At 42.4% G+C, this 24,915-nt stretch overlaps 2 protein-coding genes across 2 annotated transcripts; both read left to right on the forward strand.

Annotated features, from left to right (window-relative positions):
• Positions 1-3,918: 3,918 nt before the first annotated feature.
• LOC133929240 (serine/threonine/tyrosine-protein kinase HT1-like) lies at positions 3,919-7,515 on the forward strand. Its single transcript, XM_062375920.1, has 4 exons — positions 3,919-4,189; positions 4,284-5,614; positions 6,349-6,804; positions 7,052-7,515. The coding sequence occupies exons 2-4, from the start codon at positions 4,538-4,540 to the stop codon at positions 7,340-7,342; spliced, it is 1,824 nt and encodes a 607-aa protein (XP_062231904.1). The 5' UTR covers positions 3,919-4,189; positions 4,284-4,537; the 3' UTR covers positions 7,343-7,515.
• A 4,944-nt stretch (positions 7,516-12,459) lies between these two features.
• On the forward strand, positions 12,460-17,731 carry LOC133929241 (probable hexosyltransferase MUCI70). Its single transcript, XM_062375923.1, has 9 exons — positions 12,460-12,995; positions 14,598-14,888; positions 14,965-15,178; positions 15,259-15,368; positions 15,441-15,640; positions 16,167-16,270; positions 16,505-16,692; positions 16,785-16,984; positions 17,202-17,731. The coding sequence occupies exons 1-9, from the start codon at positions 12,737-12,739 to the stop codon at positions 17,439-17,441; spliced, it is 1,806 nt and encodes a 601-aa protein (XP_062231907.1). The 5' UTR covers positions 12,460-12,736; the 3' UTR covers positions 17,442-17,731.
• The last annotated feature ends 7,184 nt before the right edge of the window (positions 17,732-24,915 follow it).

The raw sequence follows: 24,915 nt of genomic DNA on the forward strand, positions 1-24,915 counted from the left end.
ACGAGCAGTCGCTAAGCTGAGTTTAAAGGTTAAGCTAGGTGAGATGTCTTGCCATCAACTCAATCAAAAACTATGGATTTCGTAGAAGTGAAGAGAGTTACACTTGCATCCATCTATTTGACTGTTGTATGGGATCTGCTTTGTGATCGTCGTCATCGACTGTAACTCCTAGCTCCGAGTGAATTTATTAGGGAACGACTCGATCGCAACTTGAATGGGCTTCTTCTTACTCTCAGTCAAGAGATGATCAGTAACTCCACGGAGCGTTCCTCGTGCTTGGTTAGGCTAAATTATGAACGTTCTTGTAGTGAACTGAAAGGTCAGCAATGGCTGCACGCACGCCATAGACCAACGTCAGAAACAAAGATAAGGCCGGACGGAATCGTTACAATTATGATCTGATGGTGACACATACAGTGTGGAACTTGGATACTGGCTGCCAATCCAATGGCAATGCCAAGGCAATAATCTTGAAGGCTGCATTGGTGTCATTGTCTTTGAACCAGGGTTCAGCAACTTGCTGCCATATCAAAATACGCGGAGCCAGATTATATTCTCATATATACTGCAAGGTCAAGCTAAAGGTACTGAATGATTATGGATATGTGGTTTTGATACGGTCGAACTGAAGAGTTCGATGATGCGTCAGGTGCAATGTACTAAGTCTGTATTGAATTGGTGTAACTCAGAGTCAACTGAGCACAACCAAGATTATTTCTAACTCAGACGTAAGGGGGTGAGGTATGAGTCTCTATTGAATTGGCATGCTAATTTAGAGTCAACTGAACATGGCAAAGATTATATCAAACTCTGTGTTTAAATAAGCTTCTTGTTTCGGCAGCGGCATGTCCGAAGAACGCATGCATCAGTAGCTATTTGGTTTTGTCACGTCATTTTTTCCGCAGAAAATTGGCAAGCAATTACCATGTCAATTGCCCAATGATCTCTCAACTCCTCAGAATTTACCAGAGTAATTAATCTCTCAAATCGGTCAAATCTTCCTCGGGGAACATGGAGGGAATGCATGTTTCCTATCGAACTTCAAGTTGGGAGCGTATATTGCAAGGCCACTTTAAGCTTATTTTAGACCGTAAATAGTCAATACGTTCACAACGATTCTCGTCGTATCGAACTGGCAAGCAGTACGTCTCAATCAGAGAAATTGTTTGCATTCTGAAACTCCACGACTTTTTAAAAAGAAATTCTGGTTTCCACGACGGACAACAGCTAACAGAAACTTGCAAATGTTTGAGGTCCTGTCTAGTTGTTAATCTCTCAACTTCCGCTCCTACTGACAAACAAAAAACAGTGTTAATCTAAGTCCTCCATTGGAATGTGAGATTTTTTTTTTAATCCTGTGTTTTTCCTGCGAAATTATTCTTGTATGATTCCTGTAAAATTTCTGCGTTGCAAAGGAGGCCTAAAGCTTTGTTGTTATTAATTGTCGGGTGCAAATCAGTTTTTCTTCAGTTGCAAACTACCGGCCAGCTCCTCATCCGTTTATCTACAGTCTACTGATCACTACTCAATAAAACTATGAATCGCAGCTAGGATTAGACCACCTGAAAATCAGTAGGTTGCATGCAAGGTAGAGGGAGCTTCCTGCCACAATCTTTGGAGTCCCATAGCCTCCAAAGGAAGCTGCAGGGAAGGTGACAATTGGCTTTGGTCCCTGCCAGTCCACTGGTTCTTCTCCTACTGCAATGCAAGCTGTCCGGTTGCATTGCAAGCCTGAAAGTCCAAAATGTCGGTTAGACGGACACTTGGATCACGCGCCTTTAACAACGAAATCATGCCCAAACTTTGGCGCACATTAGGGACCGGATTAGTTAATCACGAGCAGATAAATTGCCGGATTCGCAGCCGTAGGGAATTGACGGCACCTGTGCAGCTAGCTGCAGCTTCCTTCTTTTGGGTGAGCGCTGAGGTATGCAATAATGCTTCCAAATCCGCACATGTTACTTCTCACATGATCAGTTGGACGGACTTCAGACCCTGGACCCTAACGAAGGTCAAATTTAGGCCCTAAATAAAAGAAGTTTTTCGTTCAAAAAAGGGGGGAAATTGTTGTGCTGAACGCTAGAGGCATTAGATCCGGCGGTGTGAGTGTGACGATGCGCATGCAAATCCAGAGCCATACAGTTTAATCCATGAGAATTGTACCGATGATCTCATTCCGCCCAGCATTCCGATCTGCCGAGCAGCCTATTACCGCAGGCCCATGAGCCGCACAGGCCAGGCACGGGTCACGCAGCCCACGCGGTGACTGGGTTGGCGCTTGGCGAAAGCGGCTCAGCCCATCCCACTCCTGTTCCGTTCAGCTCACCGTTGTGCACACAACGGAAAATAATCATACTAACCTTATACCTTTAAGGTCTGAACCTAATTCATGCGTAATATATAATAATTTATTTCTTTGTTTGTCTCCTCACTTATGATTTTATTTGTCTGTACCATAAATTTTATAATATTTTTTATTATATATTATGCTATAAATTAGATATATATTATAAATACGTAAGATCAGATCCCGTAGAATTATTTTTCTCACATAACCGCATTGCTAGCAAATCGTGATGCATAGATACATATCATAAATATATAAGATCAGATTTTGTAGAATATTTTTCTCACCAACCGTATTGCTAGCAAATCACGATGCATAGATACATATTATATATATAAGATCAGATCTTGTAGAATTATTTTTCGCACGCAACCGCAGTCTGGCAAATCGCGATGCAAACACATGGCCCGCATCGCCAAGGGCCCGACCTGGGCGCGTGCTCCCACCACCGCTAAGCAGTGATCCGCGTGCGCGCGATAAGATGGAGCCGGTGGGTTTTGTCCCGTAGTTGTTGGGTCAAGCGCGTGAGGTCACCCACGCACGCCTCCCTGGCCAGCTGGGCCTATGCCACTTGCCGCCGCGAGGCCCACTACGGCCACGCACCAACAACGGGAGGAGCCGAGGAGGTGCCCGACGCAACGCAATGAAAAGACTTTTTATTTATATATCTTTTATTTTTTAAATTTGTAAATATATGTTAGTTTTAAAATTTACAGATCTATATAATTGTGGCTAGTTGGATAGACAACATAGACCCATTCAATAAGTTTTTTCGTCTGACCTATTCGATAAGTTATAAGTTCACGTGACATCTAATCATTACTATGAGTCTATAGATTCATGTGAAAATTAGTAGTTACTTTCTATCTACATTTAAAAAATTGTCCAATCAAACTTGTCTCGAGCCAAGTAAACATGTTATTTATTGGATAAGCGATAGGTCCCTATCCCTCAAAGGGCGACTATGGTATAGATTTGTAAACTTTCAAAATAAACAGATATATTTGTGAATTAATAAATATATATATAATTAAAAAAATCGCCAACGAGCCATCTGATACGGTACACCACCGCTACCTAAAGTCGCCGCGAATAATTGACGAATATACAAAAGCGGCGGCGGGCCCCACCGACTTCCCCACCGTACAACTTGCACGCATACGGCCGTACTTGCTTCTACTGCCGGAAGGGAACGCATCTCCACGCAATCGCGCGTGCGCCTCGTCGTCCGTGATGAGGATGCGCATCTGCTCTGCATCTGCGCCCGCCAGGTGACGACCGACGAGGGCAGACTTCTCCATTAGGCAAGTGATCAAACCGCCCGTGCTCCAGCTCCGACTCCCGCAATTCCGTTCACATCGCCTGCCTTTCCCGTCTCTCTCTCCCTACTTCCTTCGAGTTCTTCGCGGCTCTAGATGTTCAGTTATTTCCCTCTGCATGTTCTTGATTCGTGAGCTGTGATGGTTCTCTGTTCTTGAGATGAGCCGAGTCTGGTTCTCGGCTTGATTGGGAGGTATAATTCCTTGTGTCTGTCATTTTGGATTTGATTTGGACATGGGTTGTTGCTGCGTCACAGAGCAGAAGCGTGGCGTGGAATGAGCTTTGAATCCCGGGCGGTAGCCGCCAGGAAGTCTGCGTCTGCTTGGGAGCGACGTCTCTCGCTTTCCCTTTCGTGTGCGCTGTGTGTAAATGACGCTCTCCGCACTCTCTCCTCACCAGTCACACCCCCGGTTGCTCAAACATGCACGGCCCATCGCTTGGTCCACACCTTTTCCATTCCCCAAACCAAACCGATTGCGCTGAGCGATTAGACTGTAGTCCTTTTTGTTGGTGGAGAGCATGGTGAGGTCGCGATGCGAAAGCGGCTATTTTTATGCATCTTGCGTCTTCAATTGCACTGATTGATTTTGGGGTGCTTGCTTGTCGCTTGATTCAGGAGGAGGAGGAGGAGGCAACTGACGCGCTCTGATCGGATGGCGTGTCGGATTGGAGCAGTCGAGCTTGGAGGATTTCAAGTCCCTCTGGAAGGGATCAAACGCGGCGCCTGCTCAGTGGTTCGTGGGGAGCTCTAGTGTCAGTCAGTGTTCTTGGCGCCTGCCTCATATATGTTCCCCTGATTCAGATCTTGCTTTAAGTTGCTACTCCGCCGTACTGCGTTCTGGGTTCCGTTTGACTTGAGATTCTGAGGAGATGGATGAGGAAGACTACTCGTGGGTGCGGCGCACCAGATTCTCGCAATCTATCGTCAGGTCCAGCTCCGGCAGGGAGCGGTTGGGTGCGTTCGCTGAGCAGTTCAGTCTTGGCACTGAACTGAGGCAAAATAGATTCGGGATAGGGCGCAATCTTCCTCGCCAGAATCTACAGATCATAGCAAAGGGATCCGTGATCTCGCACCCAGCAAGGCTGCCGATCCCGAGGGCGAAATCAGCAGCTTCTCAGTCAGAACGGAAGCTGAAGCATACGTCTTCAGATGGTCAACTGAACCAAGAGAGGAGAACTAGTGATCGCTCAAGGCAAGAAGCATCGGCGAAGCAGGACCGGCAGGGAAACGGACTGAGCTTCGACATTCCCCAGCGGCATGTGGTTCGGACACCCGAGGATGAGAGCCCAGACGCGCTGGAATTCTCTTTCCACTCCGATGAGCAAAGCTTGAGGCTTCAGAGAGTGTGCTCCAGCCCAGCTCCTTTCTATTTACAGGATGCAACAGCACCAATTGATGATTCCATAATGCGAATTGCATCTGTGAAGGTCACGGGAGAGGTGTTGGAGCCGCCGCCGAAGCCGAAGCGCAGATCAAAGTCCCCCATCCCCACGCGTGTCATCTCCGACGTTTTCAAGGAGGCGAAGGCTGCCACCAAGAGGTTCTCCAGCCCGCAGCGGCAGAGGAAGCCCAGCTCGCCACGGTCACTGGATGACAGCCCACCCTTTGGCTTCGCTTCGCTGAGAACACCGAGCAAACTGAAAATTGCTAGGAGGACCTCCTCCTGGCCAACAAGGAACCTTGACAATGAGATGACAAAGGTTGCTGCACTGGAGATACTTGAGAGATGGACGGTCGACCGCTCGCAGTTGCTCATTGGCCATAGATTTGCGTCGGGGGCCTATAGTCGTTTGTTCCATGGGATCTATAAGGAGGAGCCTGTTGCTGTGAAGTTTATCAGGCAGCCTGATGATGGTGAGGATGAAGAGTTGTCTTCTCGACTTCAGAAGCAGTTCACTGCAGAAGTTACCATTCTTGCAAGGCTCCAACACCGTAATGTCATTAAAGTAACTACATGAACTTCCACGTTACATTTTTGTTCTGATGCTTGCCCTCTGCATCGGCTTGGCAGTGAGTTAGTGCCTGCCTCTTTGGTAAATGCAATTGCTATACTTGCTACATTATTGTTTAGTTATGCTTGTCTATCTATTCCTGCAACAATCCAATATCCATATATACTAGGACTTGCTTATTTTATGGTTGTTGATTCAGTATGGAGCACGCCTGAAATAATTTACATCGCAGCATGCGTCATCATTACATTGTATTGGCACGCCATTAGAACAGCAATCATGTGAGGCAAACACTTATCTGTTTCTTTTTTGTTCTACAAATATGATCTTTCCTACCACAAGATTCTGATTGTTTTTCCCAGAGGAATAAGGTGTATGCTTAGCACAGTGCAAGCATCTTGACCTAGGGATGTCAAGTATATTAGAGGAATATTCTTGTTAATGGATTGACTTTGACTCGTTTGTCTAACTACTCCTATTTCAATTTTAAACAAGGTTGTCATATTTGTCAATCACATGGCATACAGAGGTAGAGATTGTTGATGTGCATGTATCCTCAGAAATATTTCAGGAAAAAAAGCCAACGCATTTTTATTGTTTCCTGTCAGAATTACCTAACGCAGGCTATGCCATCAGATAGCAGCAATATTTCAGCACATGCTTCTCTAGATATCATCCAATATTACAACAAAAGCTGTTTCTTAATTCATTCCCGTTGTTTTGTTTAGCTTGTCGGAGCATGTAATTGTCCACCGGTCTTTTGTGTCATCACTGAGTTCCTGTCTGGGGGTTCTTTGAGGGCTTTCTTGCGCAAGCTGGAGCGTAAAACTCTTCCCTTGGAGAAGGTCATTTCTATTGCTTTGGATATTGTGCGCGGCCTGGAATACATTCATTCGCAAGGAATTATCCACCGTGATGTGAAACCTGAGAACATTTTATTTGATGGAGAACTCTGTGCTAAGGTCGTCGATTTTGGAGTGGCCTGTGAAGAAGCATACTGCAATATATTGGAGGATGACCCGGGTACTTATAGATGGATGGCACCAGAGATGTATAAGCACAAGCCATATGGTCGGAAGGTTGATGTTTATAGCTTTGGACTTCTCTTGTGGGAATTAGTTACCGGAACAATCCCTTATGAAGATATGACTCCGATCCAAGCTGCTTTTGCAGTAGTTAATAAGGTGTGTGCTCTTCTAACTCCTTATCTTCCCTATACAGGTTACATCAATTTATTTTGTTCATATATAGTGTGGTGGTCTTCTGTAAGAACTAAGAGACAATCAGTTTACTCTTTGCTATTTGGATTTAGTTTGTGATGACTAACTTTGATATCCAGAATTCCCATAAAAAAAATTCATGTCCGGTATTGTTACTACTCTTGTTTTGATGAACTGTTTGGAAATGAAAATGACAAATTTCTCATTTCAGAACTTGAGACCGGTTATACCTTCGAGCTGCCCGGCACCACTACAACTTCTGATTGTGCAATGTTGGTCCTCTCAACCAGAGAAGAGGCCTGAGTTTCGGCAGATAGTTCAAATCCTTGAAAATCTGAAGACAGTTCTTGATAGAGATGGAACACTCGACAAGATCCCAAGCTCCATCTGCCAGGCCCAGGAATGCAACGATCAAAGTAAGAAGAAGCTTGCCAACTGGATCCAGAAGCTCTCATACAGTCCACCTGATTTCTCCGGTCCTCCGCCCCCAAAATTATTGTAATTATGTGTCTTCTTGTTCTTGTCTAGTAGTGTGTTGTTTTGTAGATAGCAACTCTGTAAAATGATTTCTTCTTCCTTTTTCTGTTGAGAGATCAGAAGTTTCTTCATGGTATATACTCGGGAACAGTACAGACATTTTTAGGGAACACAATAAACAGTTTGGCTAGCTTAACAGATTTTGTCTTGATGATACTTTTTTTTAAGAAATTGTCTTCATGATACTTGGGAGCAATAGTGGACAAAACTTGGAATTAGTATTTGGTTTATAATTGGGCCATGCTACAGGCCGGACGGAATAATGAGAAAGGAATTATTTATTTATATATTTTAATTTAAGAAGTTGTAGAAATATGCGGTCAATTTTAGAAATTTGCAAAACTAGACGCTTCTCGCCCATTTAGCGGATGGGAAGTAAAAATCACTCATTGAACGGATGATAGGTTAATATGGAAGCCAACATGGACAGGGGCAGCAGAGACACTTCTCTCCTGTACAGTGAGAGAGAAGTATTTCTTGCCCACTGGATGGTTGAGAAGTATTTCTCTCCCATCCATGGCTAGAAGTGGTATTTTTTTAAAAAAAATTGCACGCGTGTTTACAGATAAAAATGTCAGGTTCTACTTTGTTCTTCATAAAACTTAAATTCCTTGAAGTAGTTCGATTCCTCACCAGGTTGCAGGGCCTATCTACGTAGTGTCGGGATCATAGGGATGTGCAATTTTTTTTAAAAAAAATACTTCGAGAAATTTTTTGAATTATCATCATAGAACTACAGTTTAATGGATGTGTAATTTTTTCAAAAAAATACCACTTCTAGCCCCTTAGATAAGAGAGAAAGTACTACTTCTCTCCAATTCAGTGGACGAGAAGTACTTATGAGATAGAAGTGCCTCTATTGCCTTCCTATCTATGTTGGCTTTCATGTTAACTTATTTCTGTCTAGTTTAAAAATCACCTACTGAGCGAGCGAGAAGTGACTAGTTTTGAATTTTTCTAAAATGCCTGTATATTTCTGCAATTTTTAAATTAAAATTATATCAATAAAAAATTATTTCGGTCTCTTTTGGGCCCGAAACTGATATACAGGCCCAGCTCAGTAAAGCTGCCTCACGCCCCTCCACTGCATTGAGAGAATTTTTATTTTTTTATTTTTTAATATTTACAAAAATGTATGTCTATTTTAAAGTATTGCACATTTAGGATACCGTCGTCCGTTGGTAGGACGACAACAAGTTATTGCTCATTCAACATGTGACACTTTTAAAAAAATAAAAAATTCAAAAACATTGTGTTCTATTGCTCTCAAAACTCAAAAGACTATCGAAATACTCATTAAAAATTCTGAAAAAAAATATATATTGTAGAGGGTACTATGATGTAGCTCCTAAAAAATTAGACAAAAATAATATGATTTGTACAATAAAAAATAAATAAGACAAATTTCATTGTACACAATATTGTGTACAATGAAATTTGTCTTATTTATTTTCCATTGTACATGTAACTGCTTGAGTTAAATTTTTTAGAGAGATGGATTGTAATATCCTCTACAACATACTTTTTTCTAGAATTTTTTATAACTATTTCAATAGTATTGAATTTTAAGAGTAATGAAAAATAGTGCTATTTATTTTTTAAGCTATCACCCGTTGGAATAGCAATATCTTTATATTTTTTAAAGGTGTCACCCGTTCCTAAGGGCAAATGTAGTTTAGATGTGCAATATTTTGAAATTGACATGTTTTTTGTAAATATTAAAAAAATCTAAAAATTTCTACATTGAGATATGAACATAAGTCTAGTGTTATAATATTTCAAAATGGGTGTATGTATTTGCAAATTTTTAATTTAAAAATAAAAAATTCTAGCGAATCTGCTGAGGCCTTCCAAATAGCAGGCTTTGAAATGACCAAATGAGGCCCGTTAAACCCATAAGGACTATATTTTGGACAGGTTACCACAGAACTGCCACACCTGAACCGACATGACAACAAAAACTCTACACTCGGTGCCATAGCCTACAGCCACCGGGTCATTATTCATTAGATTGAGGTTTCAATGAACCAACCCATACGTGTACGGGAGTGTGCGGGATCTAAACATGTCTAGCTATTTGCTTCATCAAATTATACCATTTTATTCAGAGTGAGATGGTTTAGATTATTAAAATATATTGAGAAGATGTTGTACTGAGTCGTGTGACAAAATCAGCCGAACAAATAGGTTCTGTCAACTCTGTAAATTACTTACGGTTAGTGATGATTAGTGACTATTAGTGTTTATTAAGGATTTTTAGTTAAATATTATTTACAATTAGATGTTATTAATCATAACTAATTATTATTGTAGGTATTTAGTGATGATTGTTGATAGCTTAAATTATGATTAACTGAAATTAGTAATAATTAATATTAATTAACATAGTTTGTTGATAATAACCATACAAAAATTATTATTTCTATAAAAAAAAATTAAATTCTATATAGATATAATACATAGATTTTAAGTAACTAAATACGTTCTCATATCATCCTATATATCCAACTAAATATATTCTCATACTATCTTATACAACTAATCAAACAACTTATTTATAGCATCTCATCCAGAACCATCCTATTCATTCAGAATGATCTTACCTCATTTAACTTCATTCAACTAACCAAACACACCTTAAGTTCTAGCAATTTTTTTCTTAAGTTACTTACATACGAAGCACTAGAAATAAAGGGAGAATTTGTTATTAAAAAACCGGGGCGTCCCAGTTGGCTATCCATGTTATGATCAATTTTATCTTCAGAAAAATAAATAGACAAACAAGATAGAACACAAGCCTACCAGAAATCTGTATGCCTTCACCGACCACGCCACAAACATCTCCTTCACCAACCACGCCACAAACATCTCTTTCACCAACCACGCCAGATATGCCTTCTACCTCCACCCCAGTCCCACCGCCAACCACGCCACCAGCTCCTCCGCTTGTCCCGCGTCGTCGGCTCCTCCTCTTTGCCCCGCGCCGCCAGCTGCTCCACTTGTGACTTGCCCCGCACCGTCGGCTTCTCCTCTTGCCCCACATCCTCGCCCCCCCCCCCATGGTTGCCCGTGCCGTCGGTCCCCTTGACCGTCCGCGTCATCGCCTTAGGTCCTCCAGTGCCCCCGCCCCTAGATTTAAGCGAGAGAGGGTTGGAGGAGAGGAAGGCCAATTGCGAGAGAGAGGGCTGGCACAGAGGGAGGCCGGCTGGAGAGAGAAGGAGGCCAGTTGAGAGAGAAGAAGAGGGAAACCGACTAGGAGAGAGAGGGGGTCGGCACAGAGGGAGGCCGACTGGAGAGAAGAAGAGGGAGGGTCAGCCAACAACATCATTTTAATACTAGAAATTGGTTAACTATATATTTTATAATACTAGAAATGCTGCTACTCCATAAGTTAGCATCCTAAATGTTGTGGTTATCTTTTGCAAAGGATATAACCCAAAATGTCCGTTGCATAAAATAATTATCATGTTGTTCTACAACTTGTAGTATGTGAAGAAATAGATAATGAGCCATTCTAAACCTAAATAAAGAAATAAGAATTAGTTGAACCCAAGAGGATAAACAAAAATGATGAACAAACAAAATCAGACCATTACAAACCTATGATGAAAGAATGTTGGATCATAGGTAGAAGCATCTGAAAAGTAGTCTTCGTATAGCTTTCAATGCTCGGCTTCTCTGTTGTGGTTGATATAATGGCGTCCAAGCATGGAACCACCAGGTCGTGCAGTATTCATAAGCTCATATTGAGTTCGTGCTTGGTGTAGTGTAGCAAGAATGAGTTCGTCGTCATCCTCCTCCTCTGACAATGATGAATCTAAGAGAAAACGATAACTTATTTCGGCCTGGGGGAACTGCACGAGAGTAAGACTTGATGAATGTCAACTAGGGTACTCGCATGTTATATGTAGAGTTGAAAGAAGTAGTCGTTAGAAAAAAAAAGTAGATGTTAGAAAAAAATAGTCGAGGAAACAAAGAGTAGCCATTAGAAAAAAAAATCTATTGGAACAAAGTAGCCGTCAGAAAAAATAGTCATAGGAAAAAATCATTAGAAATATAACTATTAGAATTAATTTGATAGTTATATGATAGTAGTAAAATACAGATAGGTGAAATATAAAGATCAAATTTTAAAGACTGATTGGAAAATATAGAAAAAAAATCAGTTTGGATAAAAAAAACCCTTATATAAAACTATAAAGGTTAAATATAAGTACTAGTCGGAGATAGCATGTGTGGAGTTTTCCACTCCATCCACGGTGCACCCTGTAAAAATCGAATGTTCGCATGCTCCAGTGCTTGTTCGGTTCGTGGGACCCACAAATGAATAGAAAAAATCCACGGCGTCTCTTGTGGTTCTTCTTTCCCTCGCCCTCATCTTTCTCTCTCTCGTTGTAAAGAAACTACAGCGCCTCCATCCATTGCCGCCGGATCCGGCATTCTCGCTCGCCGCCGACCACCAAAACGAGCTCCTCTCGTGCCCCTCTGCCAGTTTTCTCTGGTCCTCCCACCGCCGGCCTGCACTCTCGTCAATCGCGTGTCTCCGAATTAATACAAAAATTCTGCTGATACATCCGAATAATTAAACGTCGTCCCGGTTGCCCTCGGTTCAAACCGAAAACTCGGTTCGACTTGAGGAATTTCCCCTCTTTTTTCGATACTGGAGCAGTGTATAAATCGAACCAAACGACCTTCTCGGTTCGTTTTGGGACTACACTGGAGGTGCTCTTAAATGGCCGGCATAAGGAAGAGTGCGGTATCTTCCAAACCACGGCATTCAGCAACTGACATTGTCACGTCGCCGAGAACTTGTGCTCGTCAAGCTGTACATTGTTGGCACGCTTGTTTTTTAAAAAAATATTGGCACGATTTAGAAAGCTCAGCTTTCTTGATAGTAGAAAGCTCAGCTTTCTTTCCTCGCAAAAAAATGAGAGTAGAAAGCCTACCTGTTGATTGCGTGTGTTCCAACCTACGCGTGGAAATATATTTTAACGAAAGAGAGATGAGTTAAATAATGGAGCGAAAGAGTCAAGAGTAGGACCAAAGAAAAGAAAACAAATACATTTGCTTTTACTTCTAGACGTTACTTAGAACGCATAAATTTCGTAAGAATTTTATAGAAAACGGTATAATTTCCGTAGAATTCTAGGAATTATTTCCACATGCCTTTTTAAATTCAGAGTTTCTCAGAGTGTATTATATTCAGAAACTCTTCGGCCAAATTTCTCAGACCGCCATTTCACTGCCCAGTGCCCGGCCCAAGCGAAGGGTATATGCGGAACTTGAAAAAAATTCCTGGGAAGCCCGTGCACCCCAGCACCGTAGCTCGATCCGCCCCTGCCCCGAAGGCGGTGGCGGCATGAGCGGCGGGGCGTCGCTGGGGCTCAGGTCGTCGGGGAGCTATGGATCGCTGCAGCAGTCAGGCTGCCAGTCGCCCACTCCGTCGCCGCCACTCGCCGCGCGGAAGCCCGCGAAGATGTCCCTCAGCGGCGCCGGCCGCGGCATCCTCTGCGCCCGGATCTGCAAGCTCGCCGGCCGTCGACAGCGGATGCTGCTCCTCTTCCTCGTCACCGTCGCCGTGGCATTCTGCTTCCTCTTCTCATCACTTGTCAATAGAGGTGGTCGTTGTCTTTTGCCTCATGCTCCATTTCTAATCCATGTGACTGTTGCAGTGGGGAACTAGATCAGATATTTTGACCAGTAATTGTTATTTTTTTCCGTTTTACATTGTGTAGTCAGTGAGTTCAGAAGAATGATGCAATGGGTGTTTTACGTAGAAATACTTTCTTTTTTTTTTTTGCTTATTTTGACGATCCACAATACAGAAATGCAACTTGCAAGTGATGTTATCCTATGATTCACATAAATGTACCTTATGCACATTTTAAATTTTTTCACATGGGTTTATCGACTTTAGTGAGTGTTAATGTGCATTCTTTATTTTCCATCATCTTTGACTTTAGCTGACTGATATGATGCAAAGGGGATTAGTATATTATTCTCTAGCAATTCAGGTCACCCCGTGCAGTGTTATTGTTTATGTAATAGTCAAACTGGGCGATTTGCATTGGGTGATTAAATAATAATATTAGGGTACGATCTGAAGTTTTGAATTCTTGGTTATGACTGTACATCAGCCAGTTTTCTGGAACTGAAGTACCCTGATATTGAAATCTATTGTGTTTGATCTAGTTGATGTAGCTTAGCTATTTCTGAAAGCTTATACCCAGTAATTAGCTTGAAGGATGGAACTGCCAGCGGTGATTGTGCTGTCAAATTTGTGCATTTGTGGTAACAGCTAGGTAGATGGATTCATGTTGCTAGAATTGTTTATTGTAAATCATTTGGTCAACTGCATGCTTGTGTTTACGCCTGGCCCTTCACCTTTTCAATATGCATTTCATTTCACTATAACTGACTAACGTATCGACATTTAACAATTCACTAGAATATGTTGGTCCTTCATTTTTAGCAGTGTCGATCTGCACATTTTGTCATGGTTACAATAACAATAGGTTGGTTTGGACTTTGGATCTAATTACTCCAGTGTCCTATTTAGGACTTAAAAGTGAGGACCTTATACCCCTCCTGGAGCTAAAGCATCACAGGCTTGAAAATTCGTCAAGGTCCTAACTGCTGAAATGTTCTATGTATTGCCAAATTAATGTTTCATAAATTTAAATTTTAGAGGGTGTCTTTTAGATGTCTTGTAGTAATTCATTTTATATGCTTGCTAGATTCTTGCCTCCGGTTTTGATTAACCTATTCCGTCACCATTACAAACTTATTGAAGGAGATAATGATCGACTTTAACCTTCATTTTTTGTGTATTTTTTAATAGTTTTCTAGTAATATGTCAGAAAAGAAATTTATCTGCTATTCTAGCTAACGCCAATAACATATTATTAAGCTTGCAGTTTCAGACTTTCAGTTAAAGTCCATGTTGGTGATTCTATTGAATAGCTGTTGTCTAAGTGTCTAACCATGATAGTGTAGCATGATCTCATGTTTCTTGGCCAATATTGTGTGCTAAACATTATTATTTTGAATGGTAACTGAACCAAACTAATTTATTGTTCAAAGACGACATATCAAAGTATGGTGTAATCTTTAGTTGTAAGTAATGTCTTGCCCAATGTTTTGTTTTACTTTTTCACCATCATAAGTTTCTTGCAACACTGAACTACAAAATCTTCTCTCTTTTTTTTTGTCTATTTTAGATGAAGATGCACCACCTGGTACTGAGACCATGTTTGGATTTTCTGATCATGTCCGGAGTTTTGTGAATCCTGCTTGGACATCTTCGAGCAGACCAGTAGCCCAGAAAGATTCTTTGAGTGGGAATGGTCTGAATTCTTCATCACAGACAGAAAAGCAGTCTAACAACGGTCACGGAAAAGTTCAGGGTCTCTTGTCGAGTTTCCCACCAGCAGTTGTTCTGGATCACCATGCTTGTGAAAATTTCTCATTTTCTCCTCCACCTATTGATAGGAAACGCACTGGAGCACGACGTAAGCTTACAGTCTTGACTAATCCACTCAATGTTACAGAAGTTCTGAATCTAACTGAAGTATTTTAAACTTGTAGCCTGTCCGGTTTGTTATTTGCCTGTTGAGCAGGCCCTGACATTGAGACCAAGTGAACCATCAGCGTCACCTGTCCTTCAAAGCTTAAATTATTTGTTTGAGGAGAATTTGATTTTTGAAGAGTCAAATGGTGGTTCTTTGTTTGGAGGTTATCCATCCCAGGAGGAACGAGATAAGTCTTATGACATAAAAGAATCGATGACAGTACGTTGTGGGTACGTCCATAAATCTCATCTGCTTTAACTCTAGTATCAGTATCGCTGTTTACTGTAGCTACCCGTTTGTTTATCTTCAGATTTGTAAGAGGAAAGATACCTGGTCGCAATACTGGGTTTGATATAGATGAAGCTGATCTTTCTGAGATGCAGCAGTGCCAGAGGACTGTTGTTGCTTCTGCTATTTTTGGTAACCGCTTCTTCTATATATTTCAGTTCTAGTTACAAATCTCTTGTAAACTTTCTTCTTGTGCCTTTTCAGGAAATTATGATATAATGCAACAACCGGAAAGCATTAATGAATTTTCAAAGAATACTGTTTGCTTCTTCATGTTTCTCGATGAAGAAACAGAAGCTGCAATAAAGAACTTCACTACTATTGATCATACTAAAAGAATTGGGCTGTGGCGGGTGGTTGTCGTTCACAACCTTCCATACTCTGATGCAAGGCGCAATGGAAAGGTACCTGTACATTTGGTTATTTTGATTTTTCTCAGTAAACCTGTGGAGTATCAGGTACTCATGTCATGGATATGTATAGGCTAATATTATGTTTAGTGGCCAATGCAAATTATCAGTTATTTCTGTAACCAACATAATTATATGCAATGTACACATATGATGTTTATTTAGTATTATAGAACAAAACACATCTTGATCTAGATGGGTTGACTGTTGAGGTATGAGCAAGTCATGTGAATCTTCATTGTATGATGCTGAGTTGCTCATTATAAATGGTGGACTATTGCTCATGCTTTGAAGATGAATACATTTTTCATTCTTCTCCAAGTGAATATGTGAAAACGAGGCTGCTGACCCCCCATCATCCTTATCATCCCAAGTTCCCAACATATGCCTGACTTGAAATCCATTTTCTGTTGTTTTGTAAAAATGCGAAAAGCACCATGCTTATTGTGAATCAGCATCAACATTTTTTGCTGGGTTAGATTATATCATTTAAGGTGCCTGTGCTCTTTTCGTCAAACAGGTTCCAAAACTACTACTTCATCGGCTTTTTCCTAATGCGCGATATTCAATTTGGATTGATGGGAAACTTAAACTAGTGAGGGATCCTTATCAGGTATTAGAGAGGTAAAAATCTTGTTTTAACCGCACTCTTGACTCTCACATAGCTTAGGAAACATTTAGGTATGCCTGTCAGAAAGTAAGTTTGCTAGTTGCCAGTGGCACTAATGCTCCATTTGTTGTATCCATATTTAAGCTGCATTACAAGTTTATTTCGCTATAGTTTGTTTGATTGATCAAAGTCCTGCTTAATCTTTTGAGATCCACTCTCTTATTTCTAAATACACTATTATGTTACAGATTCTTGTGGAGGAAGAATGTTAGCTTTGCGATTTCCAGGCACTACAAACGCTTCGATGTCTTTGAGGAAGCTGAGGCCAACAAGGCTGGTGGAAAATATGATAACGCTTCAATTGATTACCAAATTGAGTTTTATAAAAGAGAAGGTTTAACCCATTATTCATCAGCTAAGCTTCCCATAACGAGTGGTAATTGCTTCTTGCCCCTAATTTCTGAGCTAATAATATTATAAGACTTCCGACATTATGCCTGCCTGCTATCAATATACTATGATTGACAGATGTCCCTGAGGGTTGTGTAATAATAAGGGAGCACATCCCCATAACCAACCTGTTCACATGCCTTTGGTTCAATGAAGTTGATCGTTTCACATCCAGAGATCAGCTAAGCTTTAGCACAGTTCGGGATAAAATAAGGTCGAGAGTTAATTGGACTGCAGACATGTTCCTGGATTGTGAAAGGCGCGATTTTGTTGTTCAGGTATTTTTAGTTAATCTTTTGTCTGGATTTCTGTACACTGTGTTGCTGTGATATACATTACTGATAGACAATAGTACTAGGATTTTGGCTCAGAGATAAATGAAAAGGGAAAACAAAACATGCTTTCCGATGATGTGTTTATTCAAGAACGCCTAACATGCCATTGTTCTTGTTACTGAGAACTTATTTTTTGTGTACAACGTTCTTACTTTTACAGACATACCACAGAGAACTGTTGGAACAAAGGCAGGCTGCCTTAAGAAGTCAGCCTCCCCCGCGGCCTCCTGCGGCGCTCATGCAACCTAGAAAGATGCTTCCAGACAATGCAGCAGAGGAACCTGGGAAATCTCCTGCAACTAAGAAGTTACCAGCAAAGCATACACGTGATAGGAAATCAAGCTCGAAACGAACTCATCGAACTAAAGTCGCCGGTGGGAAGGAATCGGTTCAACTGTAAATCTCATGGCAATTTTGCTCGTATACAATTGCGGATCCGACAAGCAGCATTCCTACATGGTTTTACTATTTAACCTCTATTCATGCTCTCTCCCAAAGGCTCAAAATTTTTGTTAGGAACTGTTGATAGAGAACTAAAATTCTTTGTTGTAAATAAACATTTTTGTCAAATATCTAACTAAGGTATATACACATAAGGAGTATACTATATAAGTACGAGGTATGCCGTGTGTATATTTAACAACTTCGGATATTACGGAATCGAATCTGCGGTACCTATTACTTTCGGAATCTAGAAGGCCTCGGTTGCTTACTCAACTCGAGAAAACTAGTATTCATAACAGATTTATATATTCCGATGATAAAGACTCTTTATTAATTGTGGATGAATATGAGGCGGTATATCATCTCTATATAAGACGGGGATCTAGATCTCTGAGGAGAGCACTTTTTTCCGGTTACTTGAGGTAAGCATCATGATCTTGACACAGAAGGAACTTGGCTATTTTAGTTCTAGGTTAAGCTATATCTAATCTACTCCTTATAATAGATCAGTTATATTGTCTATACTCGAGGGAATACATATGCATAATCATCCACACATGACGTAAGATATTACTCCAACCGGGAGTCCGAACCTGTATATATCGCGTGTGCCTTGCTTCGTGTTCGATTTTTGATTCACAAAGATAACCTCGTTATTTTTCGGATACATTGTCAGGAACAAATCCATGACAGTTGGTGCGCCAAGTAGGGGGTCTTCTGTTTTTTAGATCTGACTATGTCTCAAGTGCACATCGGCACTGGATTCTCCAACAACGGCTTCTACGATCACTTTGGGCCAACAACGATCACCCTTGAATCGCCCTAGCTAGATTGGAGATCACATTCGAAACTATTGTCTTCTGTTGGGATCATCAAAGTGAACTGATCCACATTGGTATTATCGAGTCTAGACCATTGGACGCATATCGCGAAGTGGGACATCTCGAGTGGGATCCTAGGGAGCCCAATGTTCTCTAGTGCATGGACACCGACAATGACGAGGATGGTGACGACGACTTCGTCGCTAGCCAGAGCAGCAAAACAGATCGACTCGTGTTCATGACTAGGGGAGTTGGTATCCCACATGCTGACCCAATGGCGGTAGATCCAAATGCCGTGGTGAACAATGACGCAGAGATTTTCGAGGAGCCAGCAGCGGTAGTCGCCTCTCATGGTACCAGCATTGCTGGCGATATGCTACCAGAGATATCTGCAATTGGAGCCTTACGTGTCATTGACACAACTCTCCATCGACGGATCGTAAGAGGTCAAGTACCTCCTAGTCTTCAACGATGACATCCGATGGGCACACCTCCATCGCCACTAGCTCAAACATCGAGGGACGAGCTCCCTCGGAATAGCAACCGCGTGGCAGCATCATCTCGACCACAGCCAAGTCTGGGCACTCTGGATGCTAATGTCCAGGGAGCCCAACTGATTCTGAGATATCTTCCGAAGTTGGATCCAGCGAATCCTTTAACCCCTATGGTTAATCAGGTCAGGACCCTACTCGATGCAGCCCAGATCCAAGCTACTCGAGCGAACAATTCTAATAACTCTAGACGCCCTAGCCAGCAAGATGCCAGCTCGAGGAGCCACAGACGCGAGTATCTCCAAGTCGAGGGATCCCAGGCAGGAAGCTCGGGTGATCAAGTCTGAGCACCACTTTGCGAGCCCAACTTTAACAGCCCTATCCATAGGCGTAGGAACCAGGGAGACCTGAGGAATTGTATTCTCCACAATCGACATGATCTACGTATAGTGATAGACAACCGTCATGAGGAACGCCGCGATGACGACCATTGTCATTATGATCACCGATCTCCATGATAAGATGGTCGACGTGACTCCCCTGCTCGAAGGAATAGGTGTGATAGTCCTCCCCCACCTCATCCTAAAGAATTTAATGGAGGCTGCGAAACTTTCGTACACTACCTTAGGTCGATACGATGGTTTGAGAAGTTCAAGTCAGGCCCAATCTAGAAGTATGATAGAAGATCAATCCCAACGAGTGGTTACAGTTCTATACCACGATTATTCGAGCAACAGGCGGTGATAATAAGGTAATGGATAATTATCTGTTGATCGCGCTCAATAGATGTGCCAGGTCCTAGTTGTTGAACCTACCTCCTAACTTGATACGATCGTGGACCGAGTTGAAGGCTCAGTTCATAGTCCACTTCTAAAGCATATTCGAGTGACCAGGAATGGAGAACGATCTCCATCAGCTGAACCAAGGTGAGGATGAATCACTCCAAGATTTCATTCATCGGTTAAATGATAGACATAGTTCGATCCCAGACATCTCCGACGAGTTAGCCATCATCGTCTTCAAGCGAGCCGTTCAGGACATAGATTTGCTCGGGAAGATGGCTACTGGGAAGATTCACAAAGACAAAGAGCTATTCGAGTTGGCCAACAAGTGTGCAAAGCGAGCGGAAGCCCAGGTACACACTAAAAATCCTTGATCTGGCAAGGACAAGTCCGAGTCCTCGAAGAACGGGGGGAAGAACAAACCTAGTGACAAGCGCAAGGGTCCAGATATGACAATAGCTGTGGTCAAAAGGAGCAAGTTGTGCAACACTAGGGCAACAAAAGCCTGAGTCAAGGTGGTAGGAAGTGGTTTCCCGTCCATCGGACCAGCCAACATGACTTCGACGAATGCCATATCATCAAAAAGAAGGTCGACAAAAAGCTCAAGGCTGTTGTTACTAAGCATAACAAAAAATAGGCCAAGCTGAACGTTAACGCTGACGAGCTCGAATTCCACAAGGCTGACCAAAGTATAGCACACATATTTGAAAGATCCACATCGTATGAATCTAAAAGGCAGTATAAGGCAGTCGAACGAGAGGTCAATTCGGCTCTAACTGGACCTATTTGATACCTCAAGTGGTTGGAGGTTCCGATCACCTTTAATCAAGTTGACCACCTAGCCGCGGTTCCACACCCTAGTCGATACCCGGTTGTGGTTCAATTGACTATCCTCAACATCAAAGTCGACCAAACTTTGGTCAATGGGGTAGTTTGGTTAACCTCATCTTCGCCAAAATCCTAGACAAGATGGGAGTTCAGACATCAGAGCTTAAGGTGGGAGTCAAGCCTTTCCATGGCATAACCCCCAACTCATCGACCATGCCCCTAGACCAGATTGAGTTGCCGGTTATATTTGGCACGCCCGACAACATCCGAACAGAGAAACTTACCTTCAATGTCGCGAACTTCGAGACAACGTACAACGTGATCCTGGGGCGCCTAATGCTAGGCAAGTTTATAGCCATGGTGCACTATACATACAAGACACTCAAGATTCCAGGTCCCAAAGGGGGTCATAACTTTCAGGAGAGACCAACGCGCGTCAGTCAAGTTTGACAAGCAAAGCCTGTACATGGTCGAACACTTCAGTCAAGTGGCAACCACTTATAAATGCGTGAATTCTAAGCGTCAGAAGTATCAAACCACCGTTGAGATCAAGGGCTCCAAGCTTGTAAGTCTTGCTGACACCTCCAAGTCTAACGATGCCGTCAAGGGTAAGACCAACGACAGTGCTAGCAACAAAAAGACTGATGGTAGCATCAAGGCGATGCCTCTCGACCCTTCTGAACCAGCCAAGACGATTAAGGTTGGGGTTAACCTCAACCCCAAATAGGAATTCGAGCTCATCACTTCCCTTCAGGAACCAAGATGTGTTCGTGTGGCAATTGTCTGGTATGCCTGGAGTCCCTAGGGAAGTGATCGAGCATCGACTAGCTGTTAAGCCCGACTCCAAACCTGTGATGCAGAAACAATGAAGATTTGCGGAGGATAGGAAGCAAGCTATCCGGGAGGAGATCGACAAACTTCTTAAAGTTTGTCACCCTACATGGCTCGCAAATTTTGTCCTCGTCAAAAAGCTAATGGTGGATGGAGAATGTGCGTCAACTTCATCGACCTCAACAAAGCTTGTTCAAAAGATCATTTTCCTCTTCCAAGCATCGACCAAATCGTTGACTCTATGGTGGGTTGTACATTGCTATGTTTTCTAGATGCCTATTCGGGGTATCACCAAATTAGCATGGGAATAGAGGATGAGTAGAAAACTACTTTTACTACTCCTTTCAATGTATTTTGCTATGTAAAGATGTCATTCGGTTTAAAAAACACTAGTGCTACTTATCAACAGTATATTCAAAACTGTCTACAACCCCAAATTAGACGCAATGTGAAAGCTTATGTCGATGATAATGTAGTCAAGTCGAGAACCGGAGATGCTTTGATTGATGATCTCAAGGAGACGTTCGACAACCTCAAGAAGTATTGTATGATGCTCAATCAGAAGAAGTGCATGTTAGGCATTCTGTTTGGCAAACTTCTCGACTTCCTGGTGTTGAGTCGAGGCATTGAGGCCAATCCACGTAAAATCGAGGCTCTCAACCAGATGTGGTCGCCTCGAACACTGAAGGAGGTTAAAAAATTAACATGATACATTGGAGCTCTTAGTCGATTTATTTTCAGGATGGGCGAGCGAGGGATGCTTTTCTTCAAGTTGTTGAAGAAGCATGACCGGTTCGAGTGAACGAAAGAAGCGTAGCACGCCTTACAGGACTTAAAAAGGTATTTTGTTCACATATAACCATGAGACAAAGGTATGCATACGTTGCCAAACCAGCATTCCCTACTTGTCCACAAATCATGCAGCATTTTCCAGTTACCACGTTGTGACCTATCTGCAAGAGAAATTGTCAATCAATTGGAAAGGGGGGGAGGGGGGGAAGCGCAATAACCTAAAGCAGAACTGCAGAAGGGACAATTCCTGAACCAAATTATCAATCTTGGTATGATGTCCAATCACTGTCTATCTCCAACTGCAGTCAATAAATGTTGATCAAAGTTTTTCAGCAAAAGTCGGTTGCGGTCGAACATATAATCAGATGGAAAGGGCTGATAGTCCATATGTTAGGTACTTCGGTATATGGAAAATCATGGACCAACCAACACATAAACTGCCTTAACCAAGCTGCACACTCTCTGGATATCAGCAGCAGCAGTGACTCGAATAACTTGCAATTGTCCAATATTAAAGGAGCTTGGAAAGGATTGTAAGACCATTCCCAACCGAGGGTCCACAATTTCTTCACGAATGGATTTTCGTTTCCTGCAGCGCTTCAACAGTTTTCCTTCATGGTTCCCGTTACGAAGGGATTCCTAAGGTTATTCCCTTCAGGACGAAATTCTCTCTCATTTTCATTCACGAATCCCTTCGAAGGGAAGCTGCTAGAGATAAGAGAAAATAAAAAAAAATTGAGAACGGAAAGGAGAATTAGGAAGAGAACGAAATGAAGGAAATATGGTTTGGATGGTATAAGACTGACAAGTTACACGTCTCTGTAGGATCATGAATGCCAAAAAAGTTCTCCCATTTTGTAGGATCAGGAACATTATAGAACCTATATAAATACATGGATTTGGCTCACAATTAGGATACGGGTTGCAAACTTCTTCTGCTCTCCTTTCTCTTGACATGGCATCAGAGCCACCTCTTCCATCTACAACGTCCAATTCGTCAACCTCGTGAGCCAACAACATGCCGGCACTCACCGCCAGTCTGCTTTCGACTCCGTCGTTTGGTCACTTGATCAACGTGAAGTTGAGTCAGGACAATCACCTCCTTTGGAAGGCCCAGATGATGGCGTATCTCAGGATCCAACAACTACTGGGCTATGTTGACGGATCCATCGGTGCACCAGATAAGATGGTCACCACCACCACCGACATCGGAACTACGCACATCCCCAACCTGACGTATGTGATCTGGCTGCAACACGACCAGACGGTACTCAGTACCATACTCTCCTCACTGTCTCCTGAGGTTCTCTCCTAGGTGATGCTTCTTGAGACATCGCATGAAGTATGGAGTGCACTAGAGAGCCGGTTCGTGTCCCAGTCAAGGTTGCAGATCATGAACATTCGTCGACAACTCGTTGTGATCCAAAAGAAGGACATGACGATGACAAGCTACCTCGGCAAGGTGAAATCACTCGCTGATCAGCTGAGCACCTATGGTGTTCCTCTGTTAGAAGAGGAGGTCATCCAGTACATGCTCACCGGCCTTGACTCTAACTATGACTCTATCGTGACATCGCTCACCACCAAAACTGAGCTGGTCAGCCTCAATGACGCCTACTCACACCTGCTCTCCTTCAAAATGTGTCATGAACAAAATCACACGGTGATGCAAGTAAACCTTGCTAATCATGGTGGTCGCAGGAATGGGCGCGACCATGTCAACAGGCGTGGGCGTGACCGCCAGAACCAAGGCCGTGACAACTCAACTCCCAGCCAAGATGGACGCGCACGTCAGGATTTTGGATCAACCAACAGTAGACCAGTGTGTCAGGTATGCTTCAAGGTTGGACATTCTGCTCTTAAGTGCTATCACAGATTTGATCACTTGTATCAAGTCGAGGATACGAACGTAGCAGCCACAACTCAAGCTAGCCCGGGATACACAGTTGATACCAACTAGTATTCTGACACTGGAGCTACGGACCACGTAACCGGAGAACTTGATCGCCTAACTGTACGAGAGAAGTATGGGGGCAAATACCAAGTGTAGACGGACAGTGGTTCAGGTATGCACATCACTCATATTGCTCATTCACAGATTCATACCCCTAATCAAATCATCCATCTAAATAATGTGTTACACGTCCAAAAAGCATCCAAAAATCTATTGTCAGTACATCATTTTGCAACTGACAATGATGTCATGTTTGAATTTCACCCCGATCACTTTGTTGTTAAGGATCTAGCCACGAGAAGGATCCTTCTTCAAGGTCGCAGTAGGAGAGGTATGTATCCACTGCCGTCTAGTGTTGCTTCCAAATCAAAATGTGCCTTCTCAAGCATCAAAACCTCATATGAGCAATGGCACTGTCGACTTGGTCATCCATCTCCTGCAGTCGTCCGACAAGTAGTGCAATTGAATAAGCTTCCTTCGTCCAGCAAAACTAACATTGATTCAGTATGTGATGCTTGTCAGTATGCTAAAAGCCACCAGCTTCCTTTTCCTTTATCAAATAATATTTCCACTGTTCCAGTAGAACTTGTGTCCTTTGATGTATGGGGCCCTGCCCTTACCTCTACTGGTGGGCATAAGTATTATGTAAGCTTCATTGGCAATTTCAGTAAATTTGTTTGGTTTTATCCTCTAAAGAGCAAATCAGCAGTTGCTGATGTCTTTGTTTAGTATCAAACTCATGTGGAGAGAATGCTAAATAGAAAAATCTTGTGTATCCAATCTGACTGGGGAGGTAGTATAGAAAATTGCATCTATATTTGAACCAACAAGGCATAGCTCATAGAGTCTCATGTCCTCACACTCACCAGCAGAATGCAACTGCAGAGAGAAAACACAGACACATAGTGGAGGTTGGTCTTTCACTCTTATC

The sequence above is a fragment of the Phragmites australis genome, chromosome 9, assembly GCF_958298935.1.
Source record: "Phragmites australis chromosome 9, lpPhrAust1.1, whole genome shotgun sequence".
In the NCBI taxonomy this organism is placed as follows: domain Eukaryota; kingdom Viridiplantae; phylum Streptophyta; class Magnoliopsida; order Poales; family Poaceae; genus Phragmites; species Phragmites australis.